The 22,341-nt window shown below is 36.6% G+C and overlaps 1 protein-coding gene across 8 annotated transcripts in view; it reads right to left on the bottom strand.

The window, feature by feature from the left end:
- The window catches only part of PTPN2 (protein tyrosine phosphatase non-receptor type 2), an 85,438-nt gene that overhangs the window by 2,933 nt on the left and 60,164 nt on the right, over positions 1-22,341 (bottom strand). For 4 of the 8 annotated variants that reach the window (XM_060613184.3, XM_060613188.3, XM_060613182.3 and 1 more), the window contains 4 exons: positions 18,231-18,440; positions 16,504-16,656; positions 9,486-9,667; positions 4,677-5,109 (listed from right to left, as the gene is read on the bottom strand). In XM_060613184.3, the coding sequence (XP_060469167.1) occupies positions 4,902-5,109; positions 9,486-9,667; positions 16,504-16,656; positions 18,231-18,440 (753 nt within the window). In that variant the 3' untranslated portion in view covers positions 4,677-4,901. Of the gene's footprint in view, positions 1-4,119; positions 4,213-4,676; positions 5,110-9,485; positions 9,668-16,503; positions 16,657-18,230; positions 18,441-22,341 lie in introns of those variants that run through there. The other 4 variants (XM_060613186.3, XM_060613185.3, XM_060613183.3 and 1 more) reach the window with 3 other exon arrangements.

Below are 22,341 nucleotides of genomic sequence, written 5' to 3'. Positions count from 1 at the left end.
AATACTACCTAATGAAAAACCACAGTACTAAAGTAGACTCTGTAATATCGCCACTATATCCTGTAATTCCTATATTCCGCTCTACATTATGAAACCAAAATAGAAGGAGTTCAAAAGATTGAACTTTGCAGTCTCCCAGTGGACTACCCAGAGACGGTCAGAGCTCTTTAAAATTTTTCACTGTCAGGTTGTTACTGATAAAGACGAAGCCTTTCATACCAAGTAAAAGCTTCTCATCTGAGTCACTGCTTCCACTTGGCAATGCCCTGTGATGGAATAAATGACAGTGAGGAAAACATTTTCCCCAAAGAAGTTTCCAAAATTTAATGGCTATTTCTCTGAAGAATGCTGAGGAAAAGCACTTGTGCAGAATTGCTGTTGCTGGAGCAATCTGAATGTGGTAAATATTGAGAAAATGCTTGCTGATGAGGGAAAAATGAGATGGCTAAACTCATAACCATTTTCCTAGAAGTTTGTTCTTTAGAACACTACCCATGGAAGTGAGTGGCTTAAAATTCCCAAATTAAAAGCTTAAATTCTCAGGTCTGGAGGGACAATGAAATGGCCATCTCATGGCGAGGACATGGAAGTAGCTGAAAGCATGCAGTATCTGGACTGGGGAGGCCCAGGCAGAGCAGGCACTGTGCAGCTCACACAACCCGAGTCTCTTCCCACCGAAGCAAGTCAGCACTTATGCATCACAGACCTGATGGAACAAGAGAGAGCTGAAGTTCTAACATATTCACTCTTGTAGGAGCTATGGATGACGTCATCCTGAAATAGTGCTTTGAAGATAAGTATTAAATAAATGGAATCAAATCTAAACAAATGAACTAGGGAAAGAGATGAAAGAAACAGGTCAACTCCAGAATAAATCATTCAAGGAATGACCAAGACCCACATATTAAGTCAGTAGAACTTAGTTTGGTTATATGGAAGAATATTACCTTCAAAATATTATTCGTAAGATTTTGTGCCCCTATCCTCTAAATAATTAGTCAAGGCCAAATGAAAGGTTTCTTAAAATAAGAGAGACTTTATTATTAGCTATTGATGTAGAAAGGAGAACACAGAACAGACACTTCTGCACTTAGTTTCAGACCAGATCACTGCACCAAGGTCTGACCGCAGCACCCCCCCACCATTGGAGTGCAACAGATTTCGGACATCCAAGCCCTTAATCCTTATTCCCCACTCCCCTGCCAAACCCACATGGACTGCTGGACAAAAAAACCCAAAAAAACAAAAAAACAAACATGTTTACAGAAGGTGTGATTCCTCAACTCCTGCCTGAACATAGGAAGAAGGGGATGACATACATAATGGCATTAGGCTTATAAGAGACTATATTAAGAAAAACCTCTGTTAGGTTTTGTGTCTGAAAGTAAAAACCAAGGCAGACCAAATTTTAAAATCTGTACAATAACCAGGCAGGCACACTGGGGATGTAGGTACTTGCTGAAATAGAATATACAAAGGTTAATGACAGTATTTCTAATATAATCAGGTTCTGGCCTGTGTCTATTTACATAGAATCTAGTCAGATATTTTTCTAAGAGGGAAATGACTTGTAGGAGGTAAGTCTTTCTTTGAGAATGATCAATTCTAATCTACAGAGCCTGATTCAATGACTGCAGCATAAAAGAACCTAGCAATGTTAAGTCTCAGGTTGATTATGGCTTAATAACAACACTTACTTCAAAAGCGTATTGTAAGGATTTAATAGGATAATCTATAAAAGTGCATATTAGCACAGTGCCTGGTACATAGTAAATGATCAATAAATGGTAGCAGTTTATTGGTACCAATCAATAAATGGTACCAATACTTTGAACTGACACTGAAAACAAAGGACTTGATATAAAAAGTGGAGGCTGCTCCATTCCATAAACTACTTTTTAAACCAATATGTATTTTTTGATTCATACCATCAATTCTAGTGTATTTAAAATGAAAGGGACAAAAGCACAAATATACATAAAATTAACTTAAGAGTTATAATTACTTCTCGTAACATATCTGTTACTCTGCTCTGTTAAGCAGAGATATTAAAAAAATAAACAAAAAAAAAATCAATGCTTTTTTACTTCCTCTTTTTTGTTCATTCCTTTTGGTAGAAATATATCAATGCAGTCAGCATTAATTTGAAGACAGAAGAGGAAAAGGACAGAGCACATATATAAAATATATCCTAAACATGAAGAATGGTCTTTATATTGATCTAAAGTTCTCTATACACTTTCACATGTTACTTTTTTTTTAATCCTCTAAGGATTCAGGAAAAGGTATTATTTTTATTTTATATACAGATAAACTAAAAATGGAGAACTGTTTTTACATGTTATATATAAGCAAGCATAGATAAAAATTGCTAATAGGCCAGCATAAAATACTTAGCTACACTTGGAAACAAATACGTGACCAGTTGGTATAGCCAGAGAAGACAGCATTAAATCAAAGACAGCTGTCAGTTTATCGGCAGGGACAGATATGAACACAAATGCACTATATATTAATGTAGATATCCTTTCTTAAAAATGATAAAGCCTCTGGCTTTTTAAAAAACCTTTTTTTCGTCCTTAACCTATTCCAAAAATAATACTACCTCATTAAAGTCAAACTATACAACTGACTTTTAAAATCTGTTATAATTAGAAAATATTAGGAGACACAAATTTTGTAAAATGTAAAACCTACCGCGGATTGCTAACTTTGTCGTCTGGCTGTTACCCGAGAAGGCAGGAGCCCGGTCTGTGTCCTTCCCTCTGACTAGCACACCGCTTTCAATAAAGGGGCCAGGATGATGACCCTGGGCACCACAGCACATGTATTTTTAATAATTAGTACATGGAACCCACCAAAAATATTATTACTGGTAAAAACTCAACACACTATCCTTCAGGATCTGCTTGAGAGGAAAGATGACTAACCCCTGCAGAAGTTTATCAACAAATGTTTACTACACTGAACATGACTGTTAAGATATATGACAAAAAACACCACTCAGAAGGAAAGAAAGCAGACAAAAAGCAAAGCTAAAATCCAGAATCCAGGGAAGCACATTTACCCTGCAAAGGGGCATCATTATCAGCATTTGTTTTTTGTAAGAAATTTTTACCTTTTTGTTTAAGGCAAGGCTACTTTCAATTGGAGACTCAGTATGATCTACCCATATTTTACTTGCAGAGTAATATACTGCATTTTAGCAAATATAAACCAAGGCAAATTAGAAAGGTTTTAAACCAATAATGACGGGTCCCGGTACCTGAACACAGGTTTAATGCAGACAGACATAAAAAAAAAAAGTCCCTCTTACCTCCTCTCCATTTAAAGGTTACAGGGCACAGTAATACTGAATTAGGACACAGGCACAAGTTACGTAAATCTTATTTAATATGTAGTACCACCTACATCCTGCTTTCAGACTTTCAGCATAATTTAACACATTCAAAAAACTACTCAAATCAATTCAAAATACCTATCTATACCAATGGTTTTCAAACTGTTTTTAAGATTTTAACTGTCCCCTTAAAATAATTAAACCTCATGCAGCGATCTTATGTAGTATATAAAATAGATAAAGCAGAGATGCTCTGGTTGAAAGTAAAGGCTGGTAGCTTGGAGTCCTTCCAACCACCTCGGGGCGACCCTTCAAAAATCCAATAAGCGTAGTTCGAAAACCAGTGAAGTAATGTGACTTTATTATATCAGTAATTAAATTTGTAACAACTATTTAAAGTTTAAGCTAAACAAGTTAAACACTGAATGGAATGTTGGGATATGAAGAAGGCTAGCACTCAAATGAGCAGTTAAATTCACCAGACAATATGCTTTAAAGATACCCATTAAGAAGTTAAAGGGACAAGGTCAGATTTGTACATCATCATACTATTTATTGAAGTAGAAAGAACTTGAAAAAATTTTACTTCAAAACTTCAGTATAGTAAACTGAAACTGTGGATAATAAAATGCTGCTCCTTATTTTTATTTCCTAAAGCATCATTTACCCCAACTATAAATTAGGGTAATTACATTGAAATGTTCATGAAAAATAAACAGTATCCATCATGGGCTTTACAGAAACCAATTTCTTTACAAAGTCTTGAGACCAAATGTTACCTGACTATGCCAGTAAGGAGAATTTTCCTTCAAAGATATTTTTAGGGAAAATTTTTGTTTCTTTGTTTGTTTTTCTTTTTAAATTTGGGAAAACTGTAAAACATAAAAGAAATGCAAATATATAGTAAAAAGTGCTTATTTAAAGTTAGTTCTAACTGCTCATATCAAACTTCTCTTTAGGAAAATGTATCCAGTACAATTGAATCAACATACAATTTATTTTTTTATGGTAACAGATTTTGCATATTGAGCTTTTAAAAAGTACATTTAACTACAAAAGTAAGATTAAATACTTATAAAATATATTTACCCTGAAATGATTAAGAATATAAAATGTTGATGCCCATGTCAACAGTACATTATACATTACACGCATTATTTAAAGGTCATTTTCTTTCCAGTAATAATGTAGATAAAACCACAATATTTATTGCTTGTTATCAAGTGCAGGTTAAAATCCAGATAGCCTCCAAAAACAAATCTTTGTTTTGAGGATTTCTCAATCTGGTCAGGTGAAATATTACACTGAACATGTACGAATACAGTTGCAAAATGTACCAGTTTTCAACAAGCATTCAAGTCTTTATTTCAGATAGCTGTTTACAGTTTGGGGACAGTGTCCTGAGATGTTGGGCTGGGGACTGAATATATCACTTGTCTGGTTGGTGTCTATTCTACCGCACCACTTCTGGGGTGTGAGGAGTTTGCTAACAGACAAACCCTTGTGACTAACGCAACACTGTCAGCTATTAGTGCGGGAGCTTGCGGGGCAGAACTGTTATTTATAGGACATTCTGCTGAAACAACAGTGTCCAGCCAACAAAAGCGCCCACCAAAATGACTGACACAAACCCCATCTTAGTGAGAATAGGTTGCCAATATAACCACCTTTTCCTTTTTCGTTCAGTCTCATTTAGCCTCTGTTTCATCTGCTGCACCTTCTGAGCCGTGTTAGCTTTTCTGTCCTCTCGAATACGTTTCCGTAGAACGCTAGAATACATAAAAACAAATGAAAGGAAGTGCATGGTAAGACTTAATTACTCTAATGCAGAGGACCTAAGCCCAAATACCCACCTCCCAAGCCCCACATTTTTAAACTCGTTAAAACACTAGAATGAAAAAGGGGAGGATTTTCAATATTCTAAGTGGTCCAGAGATGTACTCTAATAATTCAACAATTTCTGGTACAATTTTCTATTAATAAATACTTTTGGCAGGACCTGAAAATAAGTATGGTGCTCTCTTTTGTTGAAATGTGAGCTGGAGGCTGTCAGCTTGTTTTCTTCCTAAGCAGCTGGAAGAGGTGAGGGATAAGAGTCCCTGGCATCTAAGCCACTTTTGTCTTTACGTGATTTTCCACAAAGGCCACTCATAAAAGCTATCTGCTTCATACTTCCATGAAGATGCCACCATGGGATGCCTACCTATCTGTTTGTGAGAATACATTGCTTATTTCACTTATTTCACACTTATTTCTAGCATCCATCTTCCTATTCAATACAGAATGTCTGTTCCAATGGAAGCTCTCTGACTCCCAAGACACACAGTCCTAGGGCACTGTAAAGAAGAATGGCTAATGGCAACATGTACATTACTATATCTTGCCTTTAAAAAAATTTCACAAACTCCATCTCCTCTTTTCATTTATTTCCTATAATACAGCAAAAACCTAACCAGTTTCCTTGCCTCTGAATTAAACATTATTGCCACAGTAAGTGTTCTTAAGTCCAGCTCTCTAGTTGTGTAGCTTGATTACAAATTTTGAATGCCTTGTCAGTCTACTACATTAAGAGCCAACTTCCCCCCTCCCCCCAGCTGAAATGTTTAACCTGAATCTAATAATGAGAAACAATCAGAGGAATCAAGATTGTGGGGTGTTCTAGAAGGCAACTGGTATAGCAGCTGCAAAGATGTCAAGGTCAGGCAAGGGAAAAAAAAGTGGTGGTGAAAAGTTCCAGATTAATGGAGACTAAAGACTAACATCAATCAAATACAATCCATGATCCTTGATTAAATCTTGAATTATTTCTTTAAATAGCTACAGAGACTGGGATCATGAAAATATTCCAAAATTAGATTATAATGATGGCTTCACAACTCTATAATAAGGTGGATCTTTTAGACTACTAGAGAAATTTGAATATACACTATATATTAGATTATTTTAACAATGTTCTTTTCAATTCTGTTCTTCCATTTCTCCCTCCACTCGACCCCTAGAATCCCTCTATTCTTACCTTACAGCATTTAATTTACAGTAAATAAGTCATGTTGCTAATTTTGGATCTTGTTTTACTCCCTAAATATGTTGGCAACTTGAGGCTCTATTTTGCTTATCTCTGTATGCCCTTTGAATTTTAATGTCTTCCTCACTTTACCTATTATACACCTGAGTATCTTTGGCAGTCTGAACTCTGCTGTAATGACTTGCAAAAATTATTACCTGAATTTAAAATTCATTATTAACAAATATGTGTGTACCTTCCAGTGAAAAGAAATTAAGTTGTATTCAAGTGCAGGTGAAACATATATAAAATATGTAAAAGATTACATGTACTTTCTCCTGCCAGAAGCATGAGGCCAAACAACCAGGGTGCAATTCAGATAGAATCTTTAATAGATTATTTCATTTAAAAATTTCATTGCAATATAGAAGATAATTATAATTTTTATCTAGTGTTGATATTTACCATATAACTCCAATATGAGTTCACTGTTACATGATTATGTAATTAGTGCTTTAAATATTATGTAAGAGTTTAAGAGGTTTTCTTTTTTTTTCTTTTTTTTTTTTTTTTTTTTGAGAGAGAGAGAGGGAGGGAGACAGCAAGTCGGGGAGGGGCAGAGTGAGGGGGAGAGAGAGAACCCCAATAGGGTCAGAGCCCAACACAGGGCTCGAACCCACGAACCATGAGATCATGAGCTGGGCTGGAAGTCGGATGCTTAACCAACTGAGCCACCCAGGCACCCCATGAGGATTTTTTAAAGAGGATTTTTATGATATTTAGAGAAACTGGTTGTGGTTTTGGTTGGGTTGAAAACAGAATTCTTTCCCATGGAGAATAATGGAATAGAGGCTCTTGCTTTCCAAAAATGTACTATATGTTTTCAGGAATGGAACGAAAACAAGTACCAAGAGATGACATTACTTAATTTAAGAATGCAATTTGAGAGAAATAAGAACTATTCTCTATTTGTGAATCTTTATTTACTTAGTTGGGCCTAAGGAAATTATGCCCATGTAATAACCTTCCCAGGTGTAAACAATTCTATGATTCAAAAGCCACAAATCGGTAGGGAACGGTTCCCGTGGGCCCTTGCCTTCGGAAGGCCACATGGAATTCCTTACAGTGGCACCCACAGCAGGCTACTACCAATACATGTCCTGACAGGCATACTTCATGCTATGCAAACACAAAGGAGAAGGGATCCAAGTAACCTGACTTTTCATTTATCCAAACTGTTCTCCACTCAGTGACCTGGGTTTATGGGTTACACTATAATTGAGAACACTGGCTTTTAAACTTTAACAGCAAGAAATATCTTACGGTCATCACATCAAAGTAGCCTCACACATAAATACACTTATACATGCACAATATATATGCCAATGTATAGAATTACTATATTATGTAAAGATGTTAAAATACTTAGCTATTATCTGTGATACTCTGATCTATTTTATCCTCTAATTTAAACTCTAATTTCTATTTTATTGTATTCTATTATTTAAAAAATGCTTTTTGTATAACTCACTAAATTATTTCATGACTATAGGAATGTGACCTTCATTATGAAAAAACTGACTTGAAGGATATTTAATAATGAAAATGAAAGAAAAAGTATTGTGTTCTATTCCCTTGAAACTGAAATTCCTTCAATAAGATCTTGATTTATTTTATTAGCCTCCCTAATGCAAAGCTATAAGATCAGTATTAAAATTTATTAGGATTGAACAGTACAATTTTTCATGGCAATCTTTCTTTTATGCCCTTTCACTTTTCTACAACCTTGCTCTCAGTCTTCTCTGTTCACAATCCTTACTTTCCTACTGGGGCCCTGCCTCTGCTTTCAAGCCCGACCTGGTCTGCTCTATCCTGGGGGTGGGGGGAGCAAACAACCTATGTATGCACACACCACTTCCCCTGCCCCCAATAAAACCACCTCCGCAATCACTCTGTAACTCCTGAGTGGTTTTCCTCTTTAGGAAAGATTAAAAATCAACACTTTTGGAATACTAAGGATACCGATTCAATCATCAAGCCTGTGTTCCATTTAATTCTGCACATGGTACTAGCCAAAACAACAACATTAGGAACCTGAGAATCTTATTACCGATAAAGACAATTTAAAACAATTTTTATCTCTTGGTTTAAAAGTATTCTAATTAAAGTGAAAGAAGGAATAAATAAGCAACTTCATGCTTTAACTTTAGTTTAAAACCACTAGAGCCATAAATAAGGAGTAACACTGCTAAGTCACTAAACTCTTCAGTACAATACATAATAACACATATGTATTTATTGTCATGTTACCTGCCATAGGATTTCAGGTAATTTTTATACTGGTGAAATACAGAAGTGAAGCTACTGTAATGTATAGGAGAACAGAAGTGAAGCTACTGTAATGTATAGGAGAAATTTTCATGGTGCCCCAAAATTCCAGTGTTAACAAACAGGACTACAACATGCAATTTTCCACAAAAAGCTATTTGACAAAAAGAAGAGAGAGAACATCACTGACAGATGAAGAGAGGAAATGAATGAGCTCTTTCACTCATACCTGAGGATACCAGCTTCCTAACTGGTGAGAGATAATCAGAGCCTTAGAAATGGAAATGCTTAAAAACTGAAATCGTTTACAGATTCCTATGGCTTCAAAACTCAGAAAGTATAAAAGGGCATTTTGTGTAATTTTTTTTTTTTTAAAAGACTCTTCCCCTTCCAATAATGGAATGATGCTTAAATATTCATTTAACTATTTTATCATTTCATTAAAGGCATATTATCAATTCCATTACAACCATAAATATGAACACGAAAACTTGTACAAATGTTAGGTATTCGTACAACTTATTTTCTATATACTGTACGTTTTAGCATCTAATTATATTAACTTTATAGCACTCAAGTTAGTATTGAGTTAAGCCATTTTCCAACTGGTTTCTATCAGTACTGGCCTCATAATAGGGCAAAAGCGCTTTTGAGATCAACAATATCATATACTACTCAAATACCCTTAGGTAATAAGTAAGTGAATAGCTACATTAATTCAATAAACAAAAGTCCTATATTAGTTCATATCCACTGAATTTATTAAAATAAAAAAGTCTCATCTTTTTAAGCATACTATTGCCATCAGCTTACCTCTCGCTGTTCTCCTCCATGGTATCCTGCATTTTAGAGGATAGTCCTGTGTATCTGTCACCTGTCAGTTTTTCTTCTTCTAGGCCTATCCTATTTCCATTGTATTTTTCAGTCGTTGTTTTGGTTGGTGAATGATCAAGAGCAGGACATAAGTCTTCCTTAGAGAGTTCTTTCCACCGTTTCTAGGTAGGGAAGAGAAATGAAAAACAAATGCAAATACTAAAATTGTGGTTTTCTTTAAATAAGAAGGATATATGAATTGAAATTCTAGATTCAACTTAAGAAAACCCTGTGATGCTGACAAACAAAAAAAAAGGCATTTTACCAAAACCTCTTGTAGATGGGTAAGTTCAAAATTAAAAAATAATATAGCATTTAATATTTATATACATCACTATATAGTTGAATCTTAATGAAATTTAGTGGACTTTAACCTATTTAAGATAAACCATACCAGGACCTCACCAAACTATGAGTCATAGGAAGATTTTAGCCAAAGCCGGATTCTGCTGGACTCCTAACCCACAGGTATGTTATCACTGGAAACAGTGACCAAGATGGCATTTGAATGTGATCTAGCATGTCCTAGTTCCTTGCCACAGTCTGGTCTGGTGGAGAAACAACAGTGAGATCTCCAGGCAGGTCTCTCTGATGCCAGAGGACTTTAATTTGGTTTTTTCCTACCACATACGCTAGCAGATTCAGGTAGCAAGCCCATCACCAGGCTAGAGAAAACTCTGCTAGCATGCTTGGACTTTATAGAGGAGGTGGGATTTAGACCAAGATGAAGAGAAATTCCATTTCCTTCATCTGTCAAACAGGCTGTCATCACCTGTTGTGATTAATGAGACATAACATGCCTAGCACCATGTCTGGCAAATGTTATGATTCCTTTGCCCTCAATGTCACCATCCCTTGTAAGAGAGGAAGAGGTACAAAGTGTACCTGAGCACCTGGAAGATGAAGGCAGTGACAAAGTGCTAGCCAGAGAGGGAGAAGACAAGCATAACCTTGGCATGGGAACACCTCAAGTCCTTCAAGGGCTGGGAACACAACAATCCATCTCTCTGACAATGACAAGACTAGAAAAGGTGGCAGCAAGAGCCAATGGTTTGGATGATCTGTGACTCTGAAACTGGTGCAAAATGACCTGGTATGGACAGGGGTGGCCCTCTTAGAAGATCCTATCACAGAAGCATGGAGTCTGGAATCTAATGAATAAGAGATTCTGTAACTTACTGCCTGAGGATTTTAATGTTCTTGAATAGAGATGTAACACTGTAATTTATACTAGTCTGGAACGTAGTGAAACAATCTTTCCCTGGAGTTGCTTTGGTTAAAAAACTGCATGGTTAAAAACAATGCTTATAGGGGCGCCTGGGTGGCGCAGTCGGTTGGGCGTCCGACTTCAGCCAGGTCACGATCTCGCGGTCCGTGAGTTCGAGCCCCGCGTCAGGCTCTGGGCTGATGGCTCAGAGCCTGGAGCCTGTTTCCAATTCTGTGTCTCCCTCTCTCTCTGCCCCTCCCCCATTCATGCTCTGTCTCTCTCTGTCCCAAAAATAAATAAATGTTGAAAAAAAAAATTTAAAAAAAAAAAAAAAAAAACAATGCTTATATATTCAGATTAAAAAAAAAAAATCCCTGGAAAATTCACTGATACACTGATAAATTAGTTTCGAACTTGTTTCACTACCCTACAACAGAGGACTTAAAAAGGAAAAAGGCATTTTACCACATTCCACCTTTCCCATATATAGCTATTTTATTGCGATGCATAATTAATGTGTCTCTTTTTAAAAGTAATTTACAAAACACTTAGAGAATGTAAAATTTTGTAATTTGCTACATTTGGAGGACAGGGTGTAATACAGTATGGTACAATCTGACTAAGCAGATGAAGAACATGTGGAGCTTGGCCCTGAGAGATGAGGCCAGAAAGACATCAATGAAAGAAGTCTCTGAACTTATGTGAGAAATAATGGAATGGAACCAACCTCTCCTAAGCAAGGACCTCATAGGATGTGATGTAAACCACATCCAGAAAGAACATTCTGCCAATATTTGAGAAACAGTTGTAATGAAACGTAAGAGTAAGATGTGTTTTTTAAAGTTTATTTATTTATTTATTTATTTTGAGACAGAAACAGCATGAGTAGGGAAGGGAGGGAGGGAGGGAGGGAGGGAGGGGGGGGAGAGAGAGAGAGAGAGAGAGAGAGAATCCCAAGCAGGCTCCGTCTGCACTGCCAGTGTAGAGCCCAACTCGAGGCTCGAACCCACAAAGCCATGAGATCATGGCCTGAGCCAAAACCAAGAGTGGGATGCTTAACTGGCTGAGCCACCCAAGTGCTCCAAGAGTAAGATGTTTTCACTTCAGATGACTATGTCAGGTTTCTTTCTTCCCCTGTTTTACATTTTTGTTACTCAGCCCAGACAGCATTTTGTATATTGAAGATGCATGTGGGGAAACTTCTCAAGCACTTACTATACCCACACTGACCTAAAACTTCAACTGCACCAGCTCTTAATCCTCAGAAGAACCTCAGGAGGGAGGTGCTACCTCTGCTATGATTATCCCCTTTTACAGATGAGATGGGCTGAAAGAACAGAAGTAATTTGCCCAGGTTATGCAGCTAATGAACAGCAGGCCCAGATTTTAATGCTATAATCCCTGATTAACTGTACCTGTGAAAAGCTCATCAATTTCAGATACCACATAGTTTAAGAAAGTACCCAATAAAAATGTGAAATTGTCTCCAGAATTTAGGCTGTTCAAAAAAAATTTTTTTTTTAATTTCAGTTCTTCACTGGGTCCTAGTTATAACAACTTGGCCTTATACTTGGACAAAACTCAACAATGTCAATAAACAAAACAATGACAAAAATCAAGTCTTACTGGACCATTTCCCAGAATATGCAACAAATTTCAGAATCTGTCAACATGAAAAGGATTCAGCAAAAGGGATGGGAGTGGAGGAAAGGAGGTATTTAATGCTAGTGAATTTTTAAAGAAAATGTCATTTTGCCATGTCTCTGGGCAGCAAACTCACTCAACTTTGCCTTCCCTGTGACCCACAAGCAAGCAGGCAGTCCAGAATCATCTGCCTAGGCTTGTCACTGCTGACTGGTGAAGCCAAGGAATCAATACTGCCTTCAGCTACTTCATTCAAGCTCTCATCTGAAGGCCTGGAGGACAGCTTATCTGGACTGAGAGTTTCTCATCTCCCTTTCTAATTCTACACTCATACTGAACGAAACCCCACACATCACGTGCTGCCTGCACATCACCCTGCACAGTGCCTGCAACCCCACCCTACCCAACTTTCACTGAAGAAAGTCACTCGAAGGAGCAGTTAAACTTGATCTTACAAGATCTTAATCTTACAAGATTAATTCTGAATTGCCAATCTGGATATTTTACTCTGTGAAGTTTGCTGTCACCATGGATACCGGGAGTGTGCTAATATGTGGTAATACCAGTAACTACAATGTGTTTTTATGCCCAGCCATGTTCCAAGAAAGATGTACGGTAAATGATATGTTTTTAGAGACAACTAGAACTTACCTGTATTTATCTACGTAGGTCAAGGTCATTGGAAATTCCCAATGATTACAATTATGTAGCATGTATTTATTGATTTCAGAAACAATCACCTTTGATGTGTATATTAACAGCTCTCCTTTCTCCTGACAGGTTCTAAATCACTTTATATCCACATATGTCAAAAACCTTCATAGGAACACTAACATAAAATTGTATCCAATAATGAAAATACCACTCACACAATACAAATCTAAATTAAGACTGAAGGTGAAGACAGATATCCCCTTTAGGAACAAATAACAGAGACTAAGAAATATGGTTTGGGTGCTGCTGAACGGACAGTTCTCTGGGGGGACACAGGTTCAGGAAGTATCACCCTCCCACACCCCTGGCCACCATGCTCACATAGAAAGAAGCTTCCTTCTTCTTATAAATATTAACTTTCCCTAAAATTCAGAGGTAAAGAGGAGGAGGTAGGCATATGGAGAGAAAGAAGAGTCATCTTATAAATTGGCTATCATATCCTTGTATGTCAAAAGAGACAATTTCATGGGCTACAGTTATATTCATGCAGTTTGGGGTTTCTACATTAACTTTAGATCTTATAATTTAGGATTTCGGGGAACTTTCCTTTTCTTAGATTTTTATTCTAAGCTAAGGTTCTAGAACAGCACTGTCCAGTGAAATATAATATAGTGACATTTACAATTTTCAAATGTCTAGCAGCTGTGTTAAAAAAAGATGAATTTTAGCTATGTTTTATTTAACCCAATATAAAAAACACTGTCATTTGAACATACAATCAATATTTTAAAGTGTTTTTTTTTTTTTTTAATTTACTTTGAGAGACAGAGAGCAAGGGAGGGACAGAGAGAGGGAGACAGAGAGAATCCCAAGCAGGCTCCACACTGTCAGTGCGGAGCCCAATACAGGGCTCAAACTCATGAACCGTGAGTTCATGACCATAGCCAAAATCTAGAGTCAGACAACAAACTGAGTCACCCAGGTGCCCTAGATATATAATCAATATTTTTTAAATTATTGAGATATTTTATACTTTTTCTCCCTGTATTTAATCTTCAAAATCTGGTATGTATTTTACACTTTAAGCAGATCTTGATTCCAACTAGCCATAATTCAAGTACTCAGTAACACATGTGGTTAATGGCTACAGTATTATAGCAAAGTTCCAGGAGGAGAAAAATATCTATGTAAGATAAACCCATACATATTTGCTCATTAAAATACAGATACTCATTATAATTAAAAAAATTACAGCACATATAAATTATAGGAGCCTTAAGATCATTTCTGTGGAAACTGACCCCTCCAAATGGGTAATAGGCTTTTTTGATCCTTAGTACCTGAAAAATACAGAGACATTTCCAATGTCTTCCTGAAGAAGGGGCAGAGAATGCCTTGGGTTTGTATGAAGTGCTAATGAAGCCAAAAGGAGATTCTGATGGCTACACCGTACCATATAAATTGAGACAGAAAAAACTCTCCCACGTCACAAACTACACTGTCATAATAATAAAGTCCACAAAAAGTATGTTCATAAAATTCATCTCTGTAGTGAAAAAGATTCTCAAAGTAAGTGTGTATATTTTCTGAAACTAAAAAAACTTGAAAAAATTTTAAAGTGGAGGGAGAGATACTATCCAAAGGATGGCACACTTTCCCTGCAATTAGTGTGTTAAGAACATCCAGGAGATGAGCAGTGAAACAACTAGGGAACATACAAGTCTGTGAAAAAAGTCTGGTATAACCACTTAACTTTTTTAAACTCCAGATTTAAACTGGAGAGTTCACTGGGATATAAAAGACATTTTCCTAATGGAAGAAGGGTCTCATGCTTTGTGGGCTAAGCTAAGCTACATACTACCTTGTGGACTGATGCAATATTTCTCTTTATTAAAGAGTATTCTTTAATGCTATATAAATATTTGAAAAAAAACCTTTTAAATGAACTTTATTTTTTTCTTTCTTCATTTTAAAGTTTTTATTTTAATTCCAGTTAACATACATTGTTATATTAGTTTCACGTACACCATTTAGTAATTCAACAATTTCATACATCACTCTGTGCTCATCAACACAAGTGCACTTCCTAATCCCCATCACCTATTTAACCCACCTCCCCACCCACTTCCCTTCTGGTAACCATCAGTTTGTTCTCTACAGTTAAGTCTCTTGGTTTGCCTCTTACTTTATTTCCCTTTGCTTGTTTTGTTTCTTAAATTCCACATATGAACGAAATCATATGGTAATTATCTTTGTCTCTGATTTCGCTTAGTATTATACTCTCTAGCTCCATTCATGATGTTGCAAATGGCAAGATTTTAATAAAACTCTAAATTTTTTTTTAACGTTTATTTATTTTTGAGACAGAGAGAGACACAGCATGAACGGGGGAGGGTCAGAGAGAGAGAGGGAGGCACAGAATCTGAAACAGGCTCCAGGCTCTGAGCTGTCAGCACAGAGCCTGACGTGGGGCTTGAACTCATGAACCGTGAGATCATGACCTGAGCCGAAGTCAGACACTTAACCAACTGAGCCACCCAGGCGCCCCATGATTTTAATAAAACTTTAAAATCTCACCGATAATAGTTTGTCTTGAATAGTTACAATTATACTAATGATGAGAAGAGTTAGCTGAGGAACAGAACTGCTTAAGAATATTTTAATGTCTCTGAAATCTACACGACACCTAACTTATATTTAATTCCATTATGACAGATGGCCTGATCTGAGTTATAAAAGGCGGTTTATTCAGAATATTCCTGTCTTGGCTAGTAATCACAGATATGAAAGACCCAGTATATGTGTTCATAAGAGAAACATAAAGAGATTTTATCGACTTATGTTCAATACTATGTGATCAGATCAGACAAGAAATGGGGGTCTGTTGTTATTTCTGTTTCTATTTTACATTTTATGTTAGTACATTACACAGATTTCTGATATCAGTCTTTGAACATAGTCTTTGCAAATGTGGAATAAAAATATCTTCATGAGAGTACAGCCAGCAACCCAGAGAAACATAACTTTGTACTAGAATTTCATTATGTCTGCCATAAGTACTCAAGTTGCTCACTGTTATAAAATTAAGTATTTATTACATGAATTATTCTATAATCACAGGTCAGGTTTTTAATGAGCTGAAAGTACGAACAATTTCTGGTTTATTTTAATACTTAAATGCTTATACCCTCCTTACATAAACATTTCGCTTTCTTTAATGAAATCTTATTCCCACTGGGGCTTTTGAGTAACAGGAAGGATTTAACATGAGGCTGAGGTATGTATGAGGCAATAAGCTTAAACTTTAGTTTTAAGACAGCCAGCTGGATTTACCACGTGAATGTAAATATGCTTTTTGGAAGGAAGGGAGAAAATATGTGCTTAAATGGAGTGCAGTTATTTGATGCTAATCATATATAATACACAGGTATTTTTTCCCCTAAAAAAATTTACCTGTATATTTGAATCTCCCTTTATAAATTTTGCTCCTTCTATTATAGTCATATATGAGAATCTGAGTTGGTCTGGTGTCTGAATAAGTCCCATTCGATATTTTCTCATATTCAGTAACAGTTGTTTAATGTTAATATCATCTCCTTTTTCCATCTGCAAGAAAGGTAAAAATTATTCAAGCCTTCTGTTGTTAGGGTCTAGGGAAAAGAAGCAATACAGGATAGCTGCTAAGCGCTTTACAATGAGCAGTGTGTGTCCCCCAAGAACAAGAAGTTACCACTGCAACTGTAACTCTTTCTGTACAAAACAGGCACCCCAATCCACCATCACCCCCACACCTCAACTGTTCAAGCAGTAGGTGGAAGCCTTTAGCTGATATACAATTGATTTCAAACCAATCACAGTAATCTCATTCAGTCTGGCCAGTGTTTGCCTAAGGAAGGATTTATGGCCAGTTCTGGCTTAATGTAAAGATAAACCCACGAGATTAGTGCTCTTCTTTTTTTCTTAAAGGTCTTGGCAGAAGTAATTTTTTTTGCCCAGTGCCCTTCTGCCTTCATGTCTGTGTCCAGTAGCCACCTAGAGATGGTGGAGAAGACAGAAAGAGCCTAGATGCACTATGACACTGTTGAGCCGCCCCACCAGCCCTGGACTATAGATCTGGTGTTATAACCACCGTACTCCTCACCACAAATGAAAAACAAAAAGTGGAAGTTATGTTTGGCAGGGAATAGGCACAAACACACAATCCAGTTTTTAATATTCACCATTAACTGAATAGATACCAGAGTTTTTAAACATGTCAAAGTTCACTTTAATGTAACACTCTGGCTTTTTTTTAAACATCTTTTTAAAAAAAATTTATTTTATTTTTAAATCAAGTATGCTCTATGCCCAACATGGGGCTTGAACTCATGACCCTCAAGATTAAGAGTTGCATGCTCTATTGACTGAGCTAGCCAGTAACAATTGGTTACATGTAACAATTGTTACATGAATTGCCATATAACAATTCAGTTTTTGATTGAAGTATATTACATATAGGCAGAGTGGTAAAGTAATACGGTAGGTGTATTAAGACTCAACTATTCTTATACTCTAGAGGTGCTCTGTACCCAAGTAAGGAAAAATGGACATTTAAAAAATGTGCTGTATCCAGGCTGGGGCTGGGAATGGGGTGGTGAGAAAGAATACAGCCCTTGGGGGCACATATCGGAGTCTCAGGGGAATAACAATACTAACATCTATTTGTATCTCACAAAATACCAGAGACTCTTCAGAGTACTCTAAATGTATTAATTCATTTAATTCTCACAACACCCCCGTGAGGAAAAGTGTCATTATCCTTAGTTTGTAAATAAGGAAACTCAGGCAAGAGAAATGAAGTGCTTGTCTGTGGAGGCAGGAATTCAATATTACGTATCAATTTATATTTGAGAAACAAAGAGGGAGGAGGCTTATTGTTTTTGTAATATAAAGCTACCAGGAAAAAAACAAACAAAAAAAAGTCTTCTGGGAGATCTCTAGAATCACCTTGGACACAGGACCAGCACTCTCACAAATAAGAGGCAGTTCAAAGGGTATAAATGAGGTTTGTTTAGGTTTTTCTGAAAGAAGGCAGAAGTTTGAAAATCACAGTTCTGGGATAGTGGTATTAGAGCTTACTTCTGCCAGTGGAAACCGTAAAAATTAAACAAGACTAAAATTAGATCATAAGAAGCACTTACCAGAACAAGACAGGTATCTACTAGAGAAAAGGTGCCTGACCGCCCAATGCCTGCACTACAGTGGATCACTGCAGGCCCATGTTCAGGATTCAGGGAACCAGATTCTCTCACTTTAAATAAGAAATTGAGAAATGAAGCTGGTGATTCAGGGACTCCAAAATCTGGCCAGGTAGTATAATGAAAGTGAGATATTGTTCTGGTTTCACCACTCTACAAAGTGAAAATCAAGGGGGGAAAAGTTAGTTCTAATTTCTTAAAAAAACAAAAAACAAAAAACAACAAAAAAAAAAACTATTTCAGAGAGATTATGTATTTTGTGTAATGCTTTTAATCCTTATGGACTTTTGTACCATGATTTTTCATTTGGTTTCTGATAATCACTCACACAAGTTTGGAGTTCTTTAGGAGAATCTGGAATTTATTAATAATAGCTAACATTTCTAAAACATTATTTCGCAGGCATGTTCTAAGCTTTTTATGTATTCAACTCATACAACAATCCTATTAAAACTCATTTTCTAGATGAGAAAACCGAGGCCAAAGGTTAAGCAATTTACCCAAGGTTACAGATTTAGAAAACAGCAGACCAGAATCGGAAGCAGTAGTCTGGGTTCTTAGCCACTAACCTGAACCATACATGTTGCCAGTATTTTAATTCATATATCATGGGTTTTTTTCTTCTATTAAAAAAAAAAATTCTACCAGTATAATTTTACATTCTTTAGTGGTTTCCTTTTTAAGCACTCCCAAGATTTTTCAGATATAATTTTTCTCATTATACAAGTCATCTTGTAGAGTGTGCTACCCAGGCTCAGAGAAGCAACTCAAGAATTAATTTAAAGAAACAATCTTCACATTTTTTATTGAAATTGCTCTTCTAATTGCTGCTTTTCCCCATGGCAATAATTTCCAATCCTAAAACTGTTTATATGACTTTGTGATGTGCTAAAATGGTTTACCAATATGCTAAATGCTTCCTGTCTCTTAAAGCCTGCCTGGCATTCACTATCACTTCCTGGATATTCCTGATGAGCTTTATTTCTGACTAACTCATTATGAAAATGTTCCTAAGCTTCTGCCAGCTGCTTTTGCCCCAAGGAGCACTTCGGTGCCTTCTCGTCTTCATTTCTGTAAACGAAGCAGTAACCCTCAAGCATGTCTCTGCACAATTTCTCAGTTTCATTATAGGACGTTTTTGGAGGGAGAAGCCATATAAGCAACATTTTAAAAAGTTATTTTTAATGGTTAAGAGCTAAAGATTATTATTACAGCATTGTGCTTTTGGTACCAGTTTTCAAAATTAAGGTTAACTTTCATTTTTTAGAAAATAAATTTTCCTTTTTTTTTTTTTTTTTAAGTAGAGATTAAGACTCCCAAATCCCAGATTTGGTTATATGAGGTATAACACTGATAAAATACATGCAGAAACTTTTTAATTTCAAATTATATACTTTTAGCGATTGATTTTTCTTAACATTCGGCTTTCACAATTCCAAAGATACTCTGATCCATAGGTTCTCAATATACTGAAGGTACTAGATGATTTCTCTATTATTAATTAAAGTGATCATTGGGATTACTAGATTTCAAATCATTTCCTTTTAAATTCCAAAGTAAGCATGGTAAGTGAAAGAAGCCAAACTCTAAAGGCTATATACTATATAATCCTATTGATATGACAGTATGGAAAAAGCAAAATTATAGGGATAGAAACCAGCTCAGTGGTTGCCAGCAGCTGGGAGTGGGGTGAGGCTGACTGTACACAGGCAACCTGGGAAAATTTGTAAGACTCACAGGGGTAAGGTGATGGAGCTGCTCTGTACTTTGATGGGGGAGGGGTGTTATACAATTGAATGCATTGTCAAAACTCAGAACTGTACACTGAAAAGACTGTATCTTACTATATATTTAAAAAAAGGGAATTAAATTTACTTTATTAAAAATGATATTTAAAACATTCCAAATTAAGAAGGCTAAACTTCAGTTTCCTCTTACAAAGCCATAAATGGACATGTAACAACACAACACCAACAGAGGAATGGGCTAAAGTGGCTGGTCTCTGGCTGGCCCAGAGCCATAGAGAACTCAGTCACATTTTACTTTAAATGGGGTCTAAGATTTCAGTGGGAGTGTTTAACCCCTTTTCTCCCCTGACAACTGCCCTGCTGTGGTCATCTGCCACTATGCAGTGCTGACAATAACACAGCAGGGCCAGACTTGATCCATATGAGCTCCAAGCAGGTCCTGTGTGGACCTGCTGCAGCGCCCAGGTCTCGGAGGGGTGGCACCAGAACCCCGCTCTCCTGCGAGCCGTGCTCTGCAGGGTGTGACTCAGTGTTCCCAAGTGGTTGTATGCTCACTTATTGCATCACCTCCTGGCTCAAAACCTATAGTTAACCCACAATCCTGAGCAACTGCTTCCTTTTTCTCTGCTTGTATGATTTTGGCTCAAGACTAGCAGTCTCTTGATTTTTTTCAAATTCAGGTCATGCTGTCTGGGATACTCAAAGTCGGTTTCCAGAAATGTTCATGACTGTTTGTATGATGCAGTCTTCCCACTAATAGGTTTTTGAGAATCAGTCTTTTTCTTTCCCCTAACAGGACCAAATTAAAGAACTTCTTGAGAAGTTTAGTTTTATTAATGTGCCCCTACTGAAACAAGATTCAAAATCACAGTTCACAAAAATCATACAGTTCCCAACGGACCACTTCATGAAGCAATAAGATCCATATGTTTAGTACTGAGATAAAAAAAGGAATGTTTATATGCTTGATTAGATCTCTTTTCCCTCCTCTTCATGCTGGAAAAAAAATGAGAGGAGGGAAAAAAGGGTAGCCAAAGACTAGAGAGCTAAAACAAAATTCATCTTTATTCCAAACAAGCTCTACACGTAGACTTAACAATTTTTGACAAACTCCTTATTTCAAAACTAGTGGAAGCAGCCTTTTCTTCTCCCAGGTTACCAAATCACATCAGTCCTCCTGTGCTGCCCAGGTGGCGTCTTCCATTCCCTCCCACTGTTGACCTCACACCCCACACATACCTGGTTGCAACCGCAATTAGGTGGCTGCCCCCATCTGCATCCCCATGTGCACGTGCCTGCCAAACCTTCTTTGTAAAATGCTGTGTTATGTATACCACACTGCAAAAATGCCAGTGGTTCATTGCTCTTTTTAAGACAAAATCTTATTTGCAGTTGTTGAAGGAGAAGTCTATCCTTGAAGGATATCTAATTCATTATATATGGAAGCCAGGAAGATAATCTATGAATGGAGTAGGTATAAGACAATGGGAAACAGTCAGCTATGGCAATTTAAGTGTATGCTACCTAAAGTGATTCAAATTCAAGTTTAACTATTATTTTATACAGATAAATAAAATTGTGAATTTTCCATTTATATTTCTATTATAAAGAAATCTATATAGCTCTTTGGTCCTAGGCCCAATTATTTTCACACTTCAGGTATTTACAGAAGTACCAAGATAATATTCCCAGAAGACTTTCATTAGCCCAATACTGTCATCTGTAAATGGTTACAAACAGTACTTACCTTATAAGGCTATTGTGAGGAATAAATGAAACATTAAATGTAAAGTACCCAACTTATGCCTGGACATGGTAAATGCTTAACAGATACCTTTTCTGAAATAATTATACCAATTGCTTCTATTGTAGCTCCTAAAAAGCTCCTATCAATTGTAAGCCTCTCCACATTTCCAATGTTTTGGAAATATTTACTTAATACTTCCTCTACATGAAGGAGTAGTGAAGTTTGGGAACCTTATTTCCTAAATGCAGATTTTTTTTTCAGATTTTTTTTTTTAATCAAATCTGTATCTCACTGTAAGTGCCTTAGTTCAGTCCCTCATCAATTTTTGCCACGATCATTGTACAATCTGTATTAAAGATTTAGTTACTGCAATTCATTTTGAAAGATGAACAGAACTCACTAGATCAGGAGGAGAGTGACAGAAACAGGTAGGCATGGGACTTGCATTCTAAGCAGAGAGAAAAGCAATACACAGAGGTGCGGGCCCCCAACCAACAACCTGTTTGAGAACAAACCCTGAGTGCCTGAAGGAGATGGAGGTGGACAAGTAGGAAGGACC

Source organism: Panthera onca, chromosome D3 (genome assembly GCF_046562875.1).
Source record: "Panthera onca isolate mPanOnc1 chromosome D3, mPanOnc1 haplotype 2, whole genome shotgun sequence".
Lineage (NCBI taxonomy): Eukaryota > Metazoa > Chordata > Mammalia > Carnivora > Felidae > Panthera > Panthera onca.
This window is presented reverse-complemented; position numbering and strand designations above follow the sequence as displayed.